This window comes from Aethalodelphis obliquidens, unplaced genomic scaffold (assembly GCF_003676395.1).
Source record: "Aethalodelphis obliquidens isolate GAN/ISIS:26980383/991018 unplaced genomic scaffold, ASM367639v1 scaffold34, whole genome shotgun sequence".
NCBI classification, from domain to species: domain Eukaryota; kingdom Metazoa; phylum Chordata; class Mammalia; order Artiodactyla; family Delphinidae; genus Aethalodelphis; species Aethalodelphis obliquidens.
Genome location: NW_020837978.1, coordinates 7777939 through 7797468, shown reverse-complemented (window position 1 = coordinate 7797468; position 19530 = coordinate 7777939). Strand labels below are relative to the sequence as shown.

General features: G+C 41.4%; 1 protein-coding gene across 12 annotated transcripts in view; it reads right to left on the bottom strand.

Moving 5' to 3' along the window:
• The window catches only part of GCNT2 (glucosaminyl (N-acetyl) transferase 2 (I blood group)), a 147580-nt gene that overhangs the window by 28824 nt on the left and 99226 nt on the right, over positions 1–19530 (bottom strand). For 8 of the 12 annotated variants that reach the window (XM_027128347.1, XM_027128339.1, XM_027128344.1 and 5 more), the window contains one exon: positions 1228–1320. The exons of 2 other annotated variants lie outside the window; for them this stretch is intronic. In XM_027128347.1, the coding sequence (XP_026984148.1) occupies positions 1228–1320 (93 nt within the window). Of the gene's footprint in view, positions 1–509; positions 819–1206; positions 1321–19530 lie in introns of those variants that run through there. 2 more of the 12 variants (XM_027128351.1, XM_027128352.1) reach the window with 2 other exon arrangements.

Genomic DNA, 19530 nt, shown 5'->3' with positions numbered 1-19530 from the left:
GACACCGGAAAGAGGGTGAGTGTAATGGAGAGATGTAGAGAAGCAGCACTTTGGATGTTCTCATCTGAAATGTTAGGTGTAGATAAGATGGGCTGAGGATAGAGCCGTAGACTGAGTGGAAGAGGAGAGGAGGCCAAACTTCGTTACCACAGGGAGAACGGGGCAAACCTTCCTATTCACTCACTCATCCGTTCGCTCAATCACTTATTCACTGTATATATATTTATTGCCTGTTCTTATGGGCTGAATTGTATTTCCCCCAGATTCATATGTTGAAGTCCTAACCTTCCAGCACCTCAGACTGTAACTGTGTTAGATGTAGGGCCTTTAAAGAAGTAATTAAGTTAAAATGAGGTCATGTGAATGAGCCCTAATCCAATATGACTGGTGTCCTTATAAGAAGAGATTAGGACACAGACACACACAGAGGGTAGGTCATGTGAGCACACAGGGAGAAGACGGCCATCTACAAGTCAAAGAGAGAGGCCTCAGAAGAAACCAAACCTGCTGACACATTGATCTCGGACTTCCAGCCTCGAGGACCGTGAGGAAACAAATTTCTGTGGTTTAAAACAGAAAGTCAAGTCTATGGTACTTTGTTATGTTAGTCCTAGTCAACAAATACACATGCCCACCATGTACCAGGCAAGAGTTCGAATATACACCAGGACTGATGAAAAGCCTTCTTTACAAGGTTCTGTAGCAATGAAAACTCCTTGTTTTCTAGTTCTTATCCACTTGGAGGGGAAACCTCTCTTGTTGCTGTCACCTGCCATCATGCCAGAGCTGCAGCAAACACCTCCAAGCCACCTGGAAACCTGTCCGTAGGGGGAGCAGAGGCGGACATGAGGGATGGGAGTCAGTGGTAAGAACATGACGTCACTTCTCATCCTGACCACTGTCTCCTCGTAACCGCTGCATGCCCAAAGGAGCAGAAAGAGGAATGAATAATAAGGAAAAGGCAGAAACTTGCAAGAAGAAAGCACCGTTACAATTTGAACTCACCTCTACATCTCCCTAGGAAATTATAAGCTGGAGAATGTCTTTACGACACTTAGATTTACTTTTCAAGGACTGTGTCTTGAAGCCTCTTGCTACTCTGTTTAATAATTCACAGATTGGTCTAAATGAACCAGCAGGGCTCTCTGTGAGAACCCCTGTATTCCACAACCTTCATGCCAATACCAACAAGCAGTGTGGCCTCACAGTTTCAAATGAATGCCTCACCGTGGCAGCCTCCGTGTTTATCTTCCATGTCAAACCACTTTACAGCTCTGAGGTTCCCGGCCCACGATGCGTTTGGCATGGAGCCAGGAACACCTGCAATGTTGATAAAGAAGAAAAGCAGAAATGAGAACCAAGAAAGAGAGGTGTCAATTTCATCAGTTAAGCTTCCAAGTCATGTTTATTTTCTCCCAGTATATTATCTTTCATTTCAGATTTTTCATCATTGGTACAAAACCCCACAGGCTTATGGTGCGAATAGTTGGTAGTTATGGATCTAGACTTGCCACCAGTAAAAACAATCCATTGGTTTTTTTCATAATTTGTGCCCAAGCCTGCAAGAAATGCCATTGCATGAAAACATAATACAGATGAAGAAGCTGGAGATTTTTGGTCTCAATGCCTTTTAATTAAATTTACTTTTTAAGGGACTTCCCTGGTGGTTCAGTGGTTAAGAATCCACCTGCCAATGCAGGAGACACGGGTTTGAGACCTGGCCTGGGAAGATCCCACATTCCACAGAGCAACTAAGCTCGTGCGCCACAACTACTGAGCCCCCATGCCACAACTACTGAAGCCTGTGCACCTAGAACCCGTGCTCCACAAGAGAAGCCACCACAATGAGAAGCCCGCGCACAGCAACGAAAAGTAGCCCCTGCTTGCCACAACTAGAGAAAGCCCGCGTGCAGCAAAGAAGACCCAATGCAGCCAAAAAATAAATAATAATAATATTATTTTAAAAAAATAAATTTACTTTAAAAAATTTTATTGGAGTACAGTTGATTTACAATGTTGTGTTAGTTTCAAGTGTACAGCAAAGTGAATCAGATATGTATTTCCATTCTTTTTCAGATTCTTTTCCCATATAGGTTATTACAAAATATTGAGTAGAATTCCCTGTGATATACAGTAGCTCCTTATTAGTTATCTATTTAATATATAGTAGTGTGTGTATGTTAATCCCAGTCTCCTAATTTATCACTTCCCCCCATGTTTCCCCTTTGGTAACCATAAGTTTAATTTTGAGATCTGTGAGTCTGTTTCTGTTTTGTAAATAAGTTCATTTGTATCATTTTTAAAATTAGATTCCACATATAAGTGATATCATATGATATTTGTATTTCTCTGTCTGACTTACTTCACTTCGTATGATAATCTCTAACTCCACTCATGTTGCTGGAAATGGCATTATTTCATTCTTTTTTATGGCTAAGTAATATTCCATTGTATATATGTACCAAGCAAGTCTTCTTTCTCCATTCCTCTGTCAATGAACATTTAGGTTGCTTCCATGTCTCGGCTATTGTAAATAGTGCTATTATCAAAAAATTTTAGGACTTCCCAGATAACATTTATCTTAAAGTGAAAGCTCAGAAAACAGGCCACTCGATGTCTTTAGTGCTAATAAGTGAGAGAGATTCCAGGGTCGCTCCTATATGAAGTTTGCAATATTAGACATATGGAACTCAAGCAATCTTTTAACACAATATCTTTTTTATATGCTGAAGTTCTTGTTGAGCATTTGGTGTTGCCAACCACTGTGCTGGGCAGTAAGGGATAGTGTGAGTGACAAGACACAATTCCTGATCATCCAGTAAAGATGATGAGCCCCCAAGCAATGGTTTTTTTTTTTTGGCTGTGTTGGGCCTTCGTTGCTGTGCACGGGCTTTCTCTAGTTGCAGCGAGCAGGGGCTACTCTTCACTGCAGTGTGCAGGCTTCTCATTGCAGTGCCTTCTCTTGTTGCGGAACACAGGCTCTAGGCACGCGGGCTCAGCAGCTGCAGCACGTGGGCTCAGTAGCTGTGGCTCGCGGGCTCTAGAGCACAGGCTCAGTAGTTGTGGCGCACAGGCTTAGTTGCTGTGCGGCATGTGGGATCTTCCCGGACCAGGGCGCGAACCCGTGTCCCCTGCATTGCCAGGTGGATTCTCAACCACTGCGCCACCAGGGAAGCCCAAGCAATGGGTTTTGAGCTTTGAGTTTTTCCTAGACTGGCGTGCACTGATCTACCCATCTTCTCTATTTCTTTCAGTTGTTCTTTTGACCAAAAGTTGCTGACCAATACTTGCTGATGCATTACCAATTAATATTTAACTCACCTTTGAACTGTAAAAAGCCTTTAAAAGGGAGAGGAGGGCATTAGGCTGCCATTCTGCTAAACCAGAGCTTTTCCATGTTGGCACTATTAACAACGTAAGCTGAACAACTCCTTGTTGTAGAATTTTGCATTGTGTGATGTTTAGCAGCATCTCTGGACTCCACCCACCTGATGCCAGTAATACATATCCCCCCAGTTGTGACAATCAAAAATATCTTCAGATATTGCCGAATGTCCCCTGGTGATGCAAAATTTCCCAATTTGAAAAACACTGTGCTATCTCCAATAACCTCCATCTCAATAAATTTTGGATGGGTCACAGAGATTGAAGGGTCCATTTAATCACATACAGTAGGACTTCCCTGGTGGCGCAGTGGTTAAGGATCCGCCTGCCAGTGCAGGGGACACAGGTTCAAGCCCTGGTCCAGGAAGATGCCACATGCCACAGAGCAACTAAGCCCGTGTGCCACAACTACTGAGCCTGCGCTCTGGAGCCCACGAGCCACAACTACTGAACTGTAGCCCGTGCACCTAGAGCTCATGCTCTGCAACAAGAGAAGCCACCGCAGTGAGAAGCCCGCACACTGCAACGAAGAGAAGCCCCAGCTCGCTGCAACTAGAGAAAAGCCCAGGCACAGCAATGAAGACTGAACGCAGCCAAAAAAAAAAAAAATTTGTTAAGAACAAAGGTATGGATACCAAGGGGGAAAGGGGTGGCTTGGGAGGAATTGGGAGACTGGGATTGACACACATACATTGTTGTTATTATGTATAAAATGGACAACTGATGGGAACATGCTGTATAGCACAGGGAACTCACCTAGTGCACCGTGGTAACCTAAATGGAAGGGAAGTCCAGAAGGGAGGGGATATCTGTATGCGTATGGCTGATACATTCTGTTGTGCAGTGGAGGCTGACACAACATGGTAAAGCAACCATACTCCAATAAAACTTAGTTACAAATTTTTTTTCCTCTTTAAAAACACTCATGAAAACGTGCATTTTCAGACAGAAAAAAAGCCCTGTTCTTTTGCCCTCATGTCACATAATAATATACGAGGATTTAAATCAAGTATCGTACTAAGGTCTCCCAGCCCAGCTAAAATTAAATTTTGCACAGCCTTTTCTGAAAATGGTATGAGTCATCACCCCTAAGGGCTCTCTATCAGGCAGGATTCTTTTCTTGCTGCCAAACTTGTAAAGTTTGTTTATAAATGTGGAGTACTCAAGAAAAACACTCTTTATTAAGCAATATTTCTTCCTATTGTTTTAGTTTGCATTTAATACTTTAAAAGTTACTTTACTGCTTGCCTATCCAAAAAGAAGCTTCTTTATTTTTTTCTTAGGACACATTTTTAAAGAATTTAGAATAAAACTCGCCTTGGTTAGGTTAGGGGGTGGGGAGAGGGCAGTTTGGAAAGCAAAGAGATAATCTGGTATATTGACTCATGTCAGCAAGATTAGCTGATGTGATTTTTGTGTCTGTTTTGATTAAATAACTATAGCAGAAAAGTATGAATAAAACATTGCCATGACAAAAGGTCCCTTAACCTCTTCTAAAGGATTGCATTTTTAAAAGGACAAAATATTTTTCTTCCTTTTCATTCTCATTAATATTGATCATCACAAACTCTTATTCTGAAACACATTCCATTATTCTAGAGATAAGACCATGACATTTATAATTAATGACTGTTGTCTTTAAAATAAACACATAGGGAGTTCCCCAGTGGTCCAGTGGTTAGGACTCTTGTGCTTCTGCTGCTGAGGGCCCAGGTTCAATCCCTGGTCCGGGAACTAAGATCCCACAAGCTGCATGGCGTGGCCAAGAAAAAAAACAAACAAAAAACCCCCCACGCATAACACCTATTAACCTTCTGCTAATAAAATTACAAACCTCAACTTCCATACTTTCTATTTGATGACAAATCTCAAACATGTTTGTTTAAATACTATTCATGTTGTGCTTTAAAAATAACATTTGTAGGAGCAGAAGTAGGGAGAGGGACAAACACAGACAATGTTGAATTCTACTTTGGTTTTTTGTGTTGTTGCTTTTTGTTTTTTTTGCAAAGAGCCCATGAGGCACAGCCATATCCGGCAGGAATGGGAATAGACCCTTGCTTCTGAAATGTGGTTCTTGGACTGAGAGCTTCAATATCACCTGGAAGTTTGTTAGAAATGTAGCATCTCGGGCCCCGCCCAGACCTCCTGCACCAGAATCAGCATCTTCACAAGGTCCCCAGAAGATTCCTGTGCACAGTCAAGCCTGGGCTACAGTCGACACTGCCAAGGACCCAGCTTCATTTCCTCCGTTCCTGGAAGTCCTCCCCTCAGCCTTCATCAAGCTTCCAGGTAGCTTCTCATCCTCCTATTCTCACTCAAGTTCTGCTCTTATGAAGGAAGCTGGTACTTACATCCTAGTGCCCTCTGCTGAGAATACAGCTGACCCTGAACAACACGGGTTTGAACTGCGAGGGTCCATTCACGTGCGGATTCTTTTCAGTAGTAAGTACTACAGTCTTTTGCAATAGGAGGTTGGTTGAATCCATGGATGCAGAGCCTTGGATTCAGAGTAACCTTGGATACAGGGGAACCTCAGATACAGAGGACACTCAGACACACAGGAAACTTGGGTACAGAGGGCCAGCTATAAGTCATACTCGGATTTTCGGGAGTCTGCCCCCCGACCTCTGCGTTGTCCAAGGGTCAACTGTTTATGCATTTGAACCTCGAGATCACCTCCTTGAAGACAATCAGCCCACCTGTTGCTGGGAAAAGCTGAGCTGAGTGGAGGGCCAGTTGTCACGGTGCCTTTGACTCCACAGCATTTGGCCCAGCATTCGGAGATACTGATCAACCTTAAAGGAATGGTGAGTGCGGCGCGCAAGGGATGTGCCACCGCCTTAGGCTTTGGTGCTGATGGTGAGGACCGCTTAGCTGTGTGTGGACCAGACAGGCCTGGTTACCACCTTGGCTTCCCAGTAGGCCACCATACTTGAAGGTATAATAACGTCCTACTTCTCAGTATTGAAAAATATTTCTTTTACCCTCTTAGCAAGGGCCAACCCATTTCAGTTTGCCCTACAGCAACTGCCTAGGTGGCCACCAATCATTGATTCTCCACATCTGTCCTGCCTTGCACAACTAGTTTAGGGAGAGATCAAACACTCAGCAAGACTCTGGTAACAGCTCTATTCGAATACTTCGTAGGTATCCCTTGCTTATTATTTTGAGCAGATAATGGCAAGCGAAAGATTGAACAGCCTGAATATACAGTGTGACCACTATTCAGTAAGCAGTTCAATCTGTCTTAGGTTAAAACATACATGGAAACCCCAAAGCTACTGATCCCATTACTTGTGCCAACGTCCAGTTGCTCCTTTCACTCCCGTAAAAACATCTACTATGGGGCTTCCCTGGTGGCACAGTGGTTAAGAATCCACCTGTCAACGCAGGGGACACGGGTTCGAGCCCTCGTCTGGGAAGATCCCACATGCCGCGGAGCAACTAAGCACGTGCGCCACAACTACTGAGCCTGCGTGCCACAACTACTGAGCCTGCTCTCTAGACCCCGTGCTCCACAACAAGAGAAGCCACCGCAATGAGAAGCCCGAGCACTGCAACGAAGAGTAGCCCCCGCTCGCCGCAACTAGAGAAAGCCGGCGCGCAGCACCAAAGACCCAATGCAGCCAAAAAAAAAAACACAAAACCCTACTGAAATGATCCACTAATGGGATATACTGCTATATCCCACGATACATATTATATATATACTATATGTTTTTAAAATACTGGACTAGGTGATTGTGTTAGTATTGTTGCTCTTATAATTATGATTGTTTGTCAGAAGGGTAGTTATGGGGTATGTGGGTAGACGTCTACCTCAAACCACAAGTATCCTAGGAAGCATCTATTTTGCCTTATTTTTAGGACGGGGCAAAAAGGACACTAATCGTATCAGAGAAAATATTTTAAACTATAAAATCCAATTCTCTCATTTGCTCTTCAGAGACTTATTTAAACAAAAGATTTGAGATAGTGTTTACAGAGTAAGCAGGAATGTTTTCTTAGGGCTTCGCCTTTATTGGACAAATAACTGCATTTGTTGAATAAACGAATGTGTTTCTTTGAAACGCAAGTTTTATTTGTACTGACTTGAGTTTCTCCTTATTGTTCTTACACAGCGTGGTCCCCATTTGGGGATACATATATGTGGTAACAAATCCCAGCACCTGCTTATTATTTAAGCTCAGATGCATACTTCTTAGCTTGTTAAATAAGCAAGAATGTTGGTTTTAAATGTCAAAAGTCAACGCTGGTGTCAGTGTATTGAAAGAGGTTTTCTCACAACTTCATGGTGGTGCAGGAAATGGGCAAAACTCTGGAAAATCAATTTAGAAAAGGAGGAGAAGCCACTATAATCACCAATTCCCTCTGGCCTTTTAAGCCACTAGTTTCACAATAAGCTAAGGAAATAACTTTTTCAATGTGAAAATCTGTACATGAAGGTGTTCATTATGGTATTATTTATGCATAAAGACTACCAGCAGAGGCTCTGAAGTCAGATGGTTGACATGTATGGAAAAGCATTTCTTCTACCCTCTTAGCAAGGGCCAACCCTTTTCAGTTTGCCCTACAGCAATTGCCTGGGTAGCCAACAGTCATCTGTTCTCCACATCTGTCCTGTCTGGTACAGCTGGCATAGGGAGGAGATAAAACACTCAACAAGACGGGAACACTCAACAAATCCCAGTGTGTGACCTAACAGTTACGGTAATCTCTTTAAGACATCATGTATCAATACTAATCTTCAAAACCTCACAGGGTGGGAAGGGTAAGCTGGGACGAAGTGAGAGAGTGGCATGGACATATATACACTACCAACTATAAAATAGCTAGCTAGTGGGAAGCAGCCGCATAGCACAGGGAGATCAGCTCCGTGCTTTGTGACCACCTAGAGGGATGGGATAGGGAGGGTGGGAGGGAGACGCAAGAGGGAGGGGATATGGGGATATATGTATGCATATAGCTGATTCACTTTGTTACACAGCAGAAACTCACACACCATTGTAAAGCAATTACACTCTAATAAAGATGTTAAAAGAAACCTCACAGGGTTTTGTTAGGGTTAAATAAGATAATGTATGTGCTGTGTTTAGCATAGTGCCTGGCAGGCTTAACTAAATAAATGGTTGCAAGTATAATCATTCTATTAAAATCACGGGGGGAGGGGGGGATGGAGTAGCTGTGGAAGAGACTACTTTTTTACTATAACCTAAAGCAAGTTTCTCAGCCTCGGTACTACTGGCATTTAGACTGGATAATTGTTTGCCGTGGAGACTGTCCTGTGCACCGTATTGGGTTGTCCAAAAAGTTCGTTCGGGTTTTTCCGTAACATCTTTACCCAACCCAACAGGATGTTTAAGCAGCATCCCTGGCCTTTACCCACGAGATGCCAGTGGCATCTACAGCTGCCCCCCACCCTGAACCCCCAGCTGTGACAACCAAAAATGTTTCCAGATATTGCCAAATATCCTCTGGGGAGCAAAACTGCCCCTGGTTTGAGGTGATTTTTAGAAATAAAAAGGTACATTTGTTTCCGCTTACCAATGGTTCATTAACCACTTAGGATTTTTAACACATGAAACTTACAAAAAGTGATCCTCTTTCCTTTCCTGTGGATGTTTTTTAGAATTCTGTAGTCCCTGAGATCATGACCTCTCAGTGTTCACCTCTGATAATTGCCAACAAATTAACTATGGTTGTAAAAGGAAAAAATGAAATGAGGAAGAGAAACGTAGCATTTTACACTGGAAGGGATTTTAGAAATTTTCATGTTTTAATATTTTAATATGGTCCCTTCATTGCCAAGTTGTGCAAACCAGAGCCTAGAACATTTAAGTGAATTGTCCAGGAGTGTGAACATGCTAAATTACTCGTCGATTTTGTTTCAAGATAATTTATTCACTCATTCAAACAGTTTCCTTGAGGGCCTCCTGTGTTCCACAGGAGATGCTGGGGGTAAAGCCACCAATTAGATGCTCTGGGAGCTTTCAGCCCAGAGTATCCAGAAGGGTTTATATTTATTGGTATTGATTTACTGATACTGATATTTTGGGCTAGCATATCCAGAAAGGTTTATATGTATTGATATTTTAATTTTTTTACTTTTATTGATGTATAGTTGATTTACAGTCCTATATTAGTTTCAGGTGCATAGCACAGTGGTTCAGTTATATCCTCCACCTTTGTGATGAATCCCAAGACTCACGTTCATCCCTTCCAGCTAGAACTGTTGAAATTTTGTGCAGTATGGGAGCCCCCAGCCGATTCCAATCTATATCGGCAGCTCTGCAAGTCTTACCTGGCTTTAAAGAACAAAAAAACAATTATAAAGCTATTTAAAAGGAATTTTTGGGCTTCCCTGGTGGCGCAGTGGTTGTGAGTCCGCCTGCCGACGCAGGGCACGCGGGTTCGTGCCCCGGTTGGGGTAGATCCCACATGCCGCAGAGCGGCTGGGCCCGTGAGCCATGGCCGCTGAGCCTGCGTGTCCGGAGCCTGTGCTCCGCAACGGGAGAGGCCACAACAGTGAGAGCCCCGCGTACCGCAAAAAAAAAAAAAAAAAAAAAAGGAATTTTTTTTTTTTAACTTCGATCAATAGTGGTGAAGCACAGAAATCCAATTCTTGTGCCCCCATCCAGAATGAATCAGAAACTCTGGGGATAGGACACAGCAGACTTTATTTCTAGAAGACCTGCATTTTAACAAGGCTTTAGAAAAGCCTCCATCAAAAGGTAGATGGGTAGGGACTTCCCTGGTGGCACAGTGGTTAAGAATCCGCCTGCCAATGCAGGGGACACTAGGGTTCGAGCCCTGGTCCAGGAAGATCCCACATGCCGGGGAGCAACTAAACCCGTGCACCACAACTACTGAGCCTGCACTCTAGAGCCCGTGAGCCACAACTACTGAGCTCACGTGCCACAACTACTGAAGCCCATGGGCCTAGAGCCCATGCTCCACAACAAGAGAAGCCACCACAATGAGAAGCCTGCGCACCACAACGAAGAGTAGCCCCTGCTTGCTGCAACCAGAGAAAGTCGGTGCACAGCAACGAAGACCCAACGCAGCCAAAAATAAATAAATAAAATTTAAAAAAAAGAAAACCAAAAAAGTAGATAAAAAAGTGGATGGGTAGGGACTTCTCCAGTGGTCCAGTGGTTAAGACTCCGTGCTCCCAATGCAGGGGGCCCGGGTTTGATCCCTGGTCAGGGAACTAGATCCTGCATGCTGCAACTAAGACCCGGCGCAGCCAAATACATAAATATTAAAAAAAAAAAAAAAAAAAGTAGACGGGTAGAATTTGAGACGGATCTTGAATGACGGGGAGAGTGTAATGAGCTCAAAGTATTGCCTAGGAAGCAACCCCACAGTCATTGTTTGGAGGTAAAAATGGCTTGAGGATCTGAGAAGAGCGCAGAACTCCACCCCTCCCGTGGCTGCCCTACAATTATATTAACAGAGAATGAAAAGTATTTTAAAAAATCAAACTTTAAGAACAATTCCTTTTCTACAAAGTATTGCTTCCAGGGGCGCAGAGCAAGTTCCTGAACTCTAGCTCTCTGAGAATAAACTTGGATAAATGATTTGTCTTTCAGCATCTTCTCTCTGTACTCTGTTTTGAAGAGTTTGGTCTGTGTGGGTACACGTTGTACTTTTTAATATGCCAAAGCGAAATAAGTCTCTTTTCATCTGATTTGCTTGTCTTTAGTGCAAAATTATGCGAATTCAATGTAGAAAAGAAAGAAATACTGAAATGAAGAGCAACTGGGTTCATTTATATGCACTATTCTGTGTCATTATTTCTCTAGTACTGTTCAAGGAGCCCTGATCATTCCTTTTTTCTTTGTAACTTTCCTCAAGTTATTCTGTTTTCTTGAGACTGTGAAGTTTTGTGAGTCAAGTATGAGACAATAGCAAATTCATGATGATGATGTCTCATGAAAGTTTGAGACTGAGTGGCCACATTTAAAGGAGTGGGCCTTTTATTTCAAGGTTCATGAAAGCACCTGGAAGAAAAAACTCACATGGTAGCGTCTGCCCACTGTTGGTTGGCAAACCATTCACTCCGAGGTGGTAAGAGTATCTGATGGGGGAGCTGCGTCAGGCAGGGCTGACTTCTGGCATGAACAGGAGGGAAGTACTCTCCTGTTAGACTTTTATCAGACATTCCAGAAATACCATAATGTCTTTGATAGATCTATCCTCAGACAAGCAGCCAGATAACTAGCAAATACTCTGGACATGGTTGAGCAAAAGGGGAAGGAAAGGAGGAAGAAGAGGAAGAAAGAATTTGAAGTCATGTTTTCAAACTTCAGAATACATCAAAGCTTTCTGGAGTGCTTAAAATAAAGACTGTTGGGTTCTAGTCTCAGAGTTTCTTTTTTCTTTGTTTCTAAATTGAGGTACAATCGCCATATAACATTATATTAGTTTCAGGTGTACAATATAATGATTTGATACTTGTATGTACTGCAAAATGATCACCACCGTAAGTCCAGTTAGCAACGAACTCATTTTCAGTTGAGTCCCAACTGTTTTCCAATCTACCAGCCGTTCTTCAAGCCTCACCTGGCTTTTCATGGTACCATTTTCCTTTGCGGGCGCTGCCCTAGTTCAGCTGCTTGACACTGTCGCTCACCAAGACTATTTCAATTGCCTACAAACCAGTCTCTCTGCCTCCAGTCTGCCCGATTTGTTGGCAATACCAGCAAATGGCTTTTTCTATAATTAGCGTTGACCCTATTGCCTTCCTATTTGGGGGATGCGGGATCACTTTGAACCGTTTGCCCTGTGTCTGCTTCTTCAAGCCACTTTGAGATGCCTATCCACCAATCACTCACCCTCCGACAAACGAAAGCAAATTCAGACTTACCATCCCAAACCCCTTCTGCTGGTATCCATTCCACCTCTTCCTAGAATTCCGACTCCCCACTCCACTTCTCATTTTACATTGCTGCTTCTGCTTCCCGGGACCCAGTTTAAAGTTATCTCTTCCCTCAAAAACTTGTGTATAAACTGCCACTTTCTTCTTTTGCTTCAGACTGTCACTAACCAATTCCCCAGCTAGCCCCTCAGAACCATGAACCTGGCTGGGTCCAGCAGTTCACTGCTCTAGGTCACATTCACGCCAGGGAGATACCAAAATGCTGACCATGGCACAAAAGGATTTTTGCAAATATGTCCCCAGACTACACATGGCAGATGGGCAGAAACCACATCTGATTGGTAGGCCTGTTTGGTTTGACCCCCCTAGAAGGGGGGTAGAACAGTGGAAAAAAAAGAAAAAGATTTCCCATGAAAGTTTGGACTGTCAGAGTCCCTTGCCCACAATTCACTACAACTTTATCCAGCCTGGAGCTCTCCTGCTGCCCTGCTGCCCACCTTGTTTCACTGGCTCACACTGTCTGCCTGGCCCTGTCAACGTGTAGTCTGAAACACTGGGTTTCCACACCTCACCTCTCAATACTGCCCACGTCATCCTTCATCACTATCCACGCACCCAGCTGTCCTGCCATCCTTTGGGGAATTCCCAAATCGGTCTTCCACTTTCACGTAGTCCTTTATACCCTGACTTATGCAAATATCTAAGAAAACAAACTCAAAGTAAGTCATGGGGCTGTAATGCACCGCATGGTGACTGTAGTTATTACTACTGTACTGCATATCTGGAAGTTGCTAGGAGAGAATCTTAAAAGTTCTCAACATAAGGAAAGAAAAATGTGTAACTATGGTGGTGGTGACAGATATTAACTAGACTTACTGTGATCATTTCACAGTATGTACAAATATCTTATTATGTTGTACACCTGAAACTAACGTTGTATGTCAATTATGTCTCAGTTTTTAAAACAAAGAAAAAAGAAAACAAGCTCATACTTGTTAGAAACTAAAGTTAGTAAAGTTTAAATCCTAAAATAGCCTCTTCTCCTAAAAAAATAATTTTTTAATAGACTTCTTTTTTTTTTTTAGAGGAGCTTTAGGTTCACAGCAAAACTGAGTGGAAGGTACATAGATTTCCTATATATTCCCTGACCCTCTCCTCATTTTATATGTAGCACACTGGCAAAGATTTAGAAAATGTTAATACCCAGTGGTGGAGAGGGTGTAGGGAAATAGGGGTTTCAGAACTGCCAGGGGGAGTACAAACTGGACCAATTTTTGGAAAAGCAGTATGACACTTTGTACCAAAATGCTTAAAAAACGTGCATACCCTTTGACAATTGAATGTACTGAAATTTGTCTTAAGGAAGTTCTTTGTAAATTCTTATTTGTGAAGCAATGTAATATAGTAATTAAAAGGAGAGACTCTGAAACTATATCGCCTGGGTTCAAGTGCCTGCTTGGCCAATTAGTAACTGTGGGACCACTGACAGGTTACCTAACTTCTCTGTTCCTGGGTTTCCCTAACTGTAAACAAGGATCAATACAGTCCCTACACCTCGTGAAGTTGTCGCGAAGTGTGTAATATACCATGGTTGAGAATCCCTGCTTTTCAAAGACTATTTCATTGAGCATCCCTTTATAGGGATAATACTTTTCAGCTTCTAAAACACCAAACATTATGTCTTGGTAAGGAGAGATTTTATTTTTCACCCAATAAAGCAACTTTATTTGTAAGTTTTGAAGATTTCAAAAATACAGAAAAGTTCAGAGAGGAGACCAATTTTTTTTTTCCCCATTCCCCCAAATTAGATAGTGTTAAGCATCCCGGCGCATTTACCTTATGAATCTTTACCTTTTTTTTCTTAAAAATGTTATTCTATAATTTGTGAAAAATCGAACACTTCATTCGAATGGATTCAAATGACTCATAAAAGTACAAAGAACAAAAATGAAAGTTTAAAAAAAAAACCCAAAACACTACAAAATCTTACATTTACAAGTAACCAGCATTAAGAAAACATCATTTCATAAAGCATTTTTTGTACAGATAACTTCCATGTCACCTTAAGACTATGACATAGCTGTTAACTAGTTGACTAAACTATACCAAATATAGATTGCAAATAACCTTTTACAACTGGCCTTTACCATTAAGATATATGGGTTGAGTTTCCTTAAATGAGTTTGGGCATACCTTATGTACATGTTTACCACTTTTATAGGTTTATCAGTCCAAAAACCTGTTTCCTTAGGACCTAAGCTTTTGTTATTTGCATCATGTGAACATCAAGTAATAAGTTTTCTCTGTGATCTATTTGTTTAGATGTGTTTGTTCATAGCTTGAATTAGGTATATGCATTTCAAGCGGCATTTCCTAGATTTTATGTGACTGTTTCAAATAAAAGTATCTACAGTACTGATTGCCCTTCTCGCTACATTACGCAAAGCAATTTCATGGCCAGTTCGTTCCTTATAGGAATCAACAGAACACAGCATGCCCTGTACTGCTGTGTTTCCTGCCTGGGCAAAAGGTCCTTAATGAATCCATTAGACAAATTTTCATCTTGCCCTGCATGCAGTGCCTTCCCTTCCTCACCTTGAAAACAAGGTGCCAGGTTACACCCAGTTGGATGTAAATCAAGAATTCACTCCCAAGTTATAAAACATTCCTTCCAATTCCATGTTAAAGCAGCCAAATAAAAATCACCATTGCTTAGGACTCTTGTCTAATTTTAACCCCTGTTGACAACCCAAGACAGGTCCAAAGGATTTGAAGGTCAGTGGTAAATTCCACTTGCTGCTGCATGCACTGGGGTATATATATATAGGTTGCTAATTCTGGGAACTAAGTGCCTATCTATAACAAGCCTAATCTTTTATACAGAGCAGCAGAAGCACTTCTGTTTATACTCTTCTGCAAATGTGAGAAACATCTTTTAGAAAAAAAAACTTTAAAAAGAGAAGAAACATGGGAGCAAGTGTCCTAGGATGTGCCAGATGTATGTGGGTCTCCTACCCCACCCCTACCCCTCACCCCCGACCCCATGGAGTTTCCAGCAGTTTTTAGAAACACAGGAAGTCACACTACAGCCCAAGCATTTCTTCTCGAAGCATCTATTTAACCTGAACATTGGGATGAAAAGCACTAGGCTAGTTAGAAGCCCTAGGACGACACAAAAGCAGCAGACCTGGTTGAGAGGGTCAAGATGATTGCCACTTCTGGAAGGGAGCAGAGGGGGGTTCCTGGAGTACTTGTAGTAACGTGGGGTTTTGTTCTGGTTACTCAGGGGAGGATCAGTTTGAAAATTCAGTGATTTTGATTCTGATATGTGCGGTTTTCTGTATGTATGATATTATATTTCAATGAAACGTTTAAGAAAGTTATAGAGTAGGTGGGAATGTGATATTTACATAAATTTGTAAAACAAAACATGAGACTTCAAAGAAATGTTGGCCCCTTCAGTTCCTTGCCCCCTTCTCCAATTAACTTCAGGAGGTTCCCATTATTTATTCTGAACCACAGATACTGTCAAATCAAAGGTAACAAAAGCATACCAAATTCAAGCTTCATAATGATATAACTAGTATTTCCTTTTTTTTTTTTTTTTTTTTTTGGCTGCGTGGTACAGCTTGTGGGATCTTAGTTCCCCAGCCAGGGATTGAATCCAGGCCCTCAGCAGTGAGATCACAGGGTCCTAACCACTGGACCACCAGGGAATTCTCTGTATTTACTTTATCACCCCAAATGAATAATATTACTAAAAACGACCTTACTTTTTTTTTTAAATAATAAGAGGTCAAACTATTATTTATTTCTATTATTTACAGAAAATAATAAATAACTATATAACATGGGAAAAGAAAAGTTTGCCAAATGGAACCAACACTCAACAGATACCTGCCAGAGGATCCATTATATTCACCTTGGAACATGCAAAATGAAGTCATTACAGTAAAAGAAAGGAAGAATAAGAAGCTGCTTTTCCAGACCCCAAAGGCGTCATGTTCTATGATGCCATTTTTACCACATTCTGGAAAAGGCAAAACCATAGGGATGGAGAACAGGTCAGGATTTGCCAAGGGTTTGGATTGGGGGCAGGGGTTGATTACAAGGAGCACCATCAGGGAATTTTTGGAGGTGATGGAATTGTTCTTGATCATGGTAGTGAATGCACGACTCTATGCAAACGCCGAAACGCAAGGGACTGGACACCAAAAAGAATGAATTTTACTGCCTATAAATTTAAAAATAAAAAGGGGGGCTGTTTCAGATTTAGCAACAATGTATAACAGAATGGATCTCCTTCATGGTAAATGGATAAATTTTAAAATTCTATTTTGTAGTATACCCAGAGAATTTTTCATTTGAGAAATAGTAATATTCACTATCTTTTAAAAAATGAATTCTGAACACTTTTTATGGAATCCTGTCATTAAAACCCATCATTCAGTATTAGACAACATACATACCAAAATGTAGTTACTACCCTTTTCCTCCAGTACCTAGGGTATTTCAGAGAGAAATTGTGAGAAGCACTAAATATATAAAGTCTATTGTATTATGACTTACAAGTCCCACCTTCGTGACCCAGATCAGCTGCTAAATCATGTGACCCAAAGAAATCACTTCACCTTCCTGGGCTTTGGTTTCTCTAATCTTAAATGATGAGATTATCCTTTCCAACTCTAGTACGAAATTACCCATCCACTTCACAAAATCATTTTGTTATTTTTGAAGTAGGCATTCCGAGTTTCTACTCCTTCCAGAATCATCCACTTAAAAAAAAAAAGAAGAAAAAAAAAAACGTATCACCAAAACAACATTCAATGGGCACCTTCTCACTACCTGGCTCAAATTCCTCATTTTACAGAGGGGGAAGCTGAGGCCCAGAGAGGTTAAGTGACATGCCCAAGGTCAAACAGCTAATTAAGGACAGAGCCTAGAACCTAGAAAATAATTTTGTCATGTGCATATCTAATATCTAGGTCACTGGCCCCTCTTACAGGGTCCAGTGGCTGGAGCTAGAAATTCCTTCTAAACTTTAAGTCCTAAAACCCAAATTAATTGAGGCCAAGGTTGGTTAACAGTTTGTGTCAGACAAGCTGTTAGCTGACAAGGCCAGAAGGCCAGAGTCCATTTTCTTCCCTCCACGCTGCCCTGTAAGACCAGAGAAACCTTCAATCTCAGATTACATTATATACATAAAAAATTAACAAGACGATTGAACCCAACAGAGGCCCATGAGAACATGTGGTAACAGGAAATACATTAAGATTTGGCTGAAATTTGCAAAATATCTTCAAGTCAATTCCAAATTCAAACATACAGGGGACTCATAAAATAATAAGACTATCAATTTGTCTTTTTTTTTTTCTATATAGACAAAGCAGAATATTCAGACGCTAGAAAAGATGGAAAAAGTATCTCTAAACACTGCACACTAATCAAGTCTTACTCTTAGTAACACACTCCTCCCACATTCCCTGCAGGAAGAGGAAGGCCAGGAAAATGAACATCTTAACAAGCATTATTGCCTCTAATGCTTGAAGAACTTGTGCTTATAGATTCAGTTTTGTCCATTTAAAAAAGGAAGAAGAGGGAGTTCCCTGGCAGTCCAGTGGTTAGGGCTTGGAGCTTTCACAGCCAGGGCCTGGGTTCAATCCCTGGTCAGGGAATTAAGATCCTGCGAGCTGTGCGGTGTGGCCAAAATAAATAAATAAAGATAAAAAAGGAAGAAGAAAACTCAATATGCTTGATATAATATGTCCGAAAAGTCGGGTTAAAAAGGTTTTCACTTTTCAGCAAATCGTTGTTATGGGATATATAGAAAGCCTTAGCCTGGAATATTGGCATTTTCCATTTCTTTTGAAAACAAGGAAGTTACTCATTTCTGAAAATTTGAGTCAACTCAGTGATGTCATAAATTTTAAGTTTTCTTGCTTTTAGTATGTGTAGTATGTTGATGGTTGTTGAAAATGGCTGATGGGCACGTCAGGATTTACTGTATCATTCTCCATTCTGTTTGTAAATTTCATAACAGAGTTTTAAAATGATCCCTGTGTAAGTAGCTAGGAGGGGCAACGTTTGTTTGAACACTGAAATGGGAAGGATGTGGTTGAGTCAGCAGAAACCTGTACAGAATGATTGTGAAAAAACTCTCTAACTTCTTTCAAGTCTTGGCTATGTTGATTTCCTTTTCCAAGAAATTACATTTATTCTAAACAGACATCTGTACATGGTAAGGTTTAAGAAAATAAAACAATCCTATTAATCCCAACTCCTGTTCCTTTCATGTGGTGTGATCTCAAAAATAGAGTACTGAAGACACTCGTCCTTTGCATTTTTAAGGAAACACTCTCCTCATGGATGTGAGAACATACTTCACAGTATTATTGTAAAACCTAAGTGAGGTTTTTCAGTATTCAGAATTTACACCAATAGCGTTAAGGGAAATCAAAATTATAAAAAAAAAGTACTCATCCCAACATGTTAAACTGCTTAAGTTTTCTTCTACTTCCTCCTACTCCTCTTTGGGTGCATTTACATCTAGTTTTACATGGTTGTGGAGCCATGGTGCAGACGTCCTTTTGTATGAAAAGACATTTAAATGGATTTTATTTAGCACCTTCCTTGAGAATCTCATTAGTTTAGGAATTCTAGACCGTATTAATAAATAGAAAAACACTTCACCACTCACTTTACTCCCAATATTTTCATTCAATTCTCAAAACAAGTTTACTAAGTAGCCACCTTAATGTGACTGTGCAGTTGAGGAGCTTAAGGTTCGGGTACACAAGGCCACAAAGCTAATAAGGGCGGAGCTGAAATTCATCATCAGGTTTGTCTCACTCCAAAGCCCCGGATATTTCTTCGACACGAGTCCTTCCCAAGCATCAGTCATCTGCACAGCACTTTAACAGTATCCTCCATAAGCAACCAACACTGTAAAGCTTTGCCTTATACAAATTCACTTTCGTTTTTACTGGTGGCTGCCTTTTTTCTCAGTTAAGGAGATGGAAATAAACAGAACCAGCATTTGCTGCAAATCTGTGAACGTGCCAATCTGTAAAAGATGGTCTGTGCCAGCGGTTCTCAAGGTGGGCTTCTAGCAAGGTTATCCCCTGGTAATAACTTGTTAGAACTACAAATTCTGGGGCCTGCTCCTGTCCTGCTGAATCAGAAACCCTGGGGCTGGGGCCCAGCAATCTGTGTTTTAACAGGCCCTGCAGTGGATTCTAAAGCCTGCTCTGTTTGGTAACCAC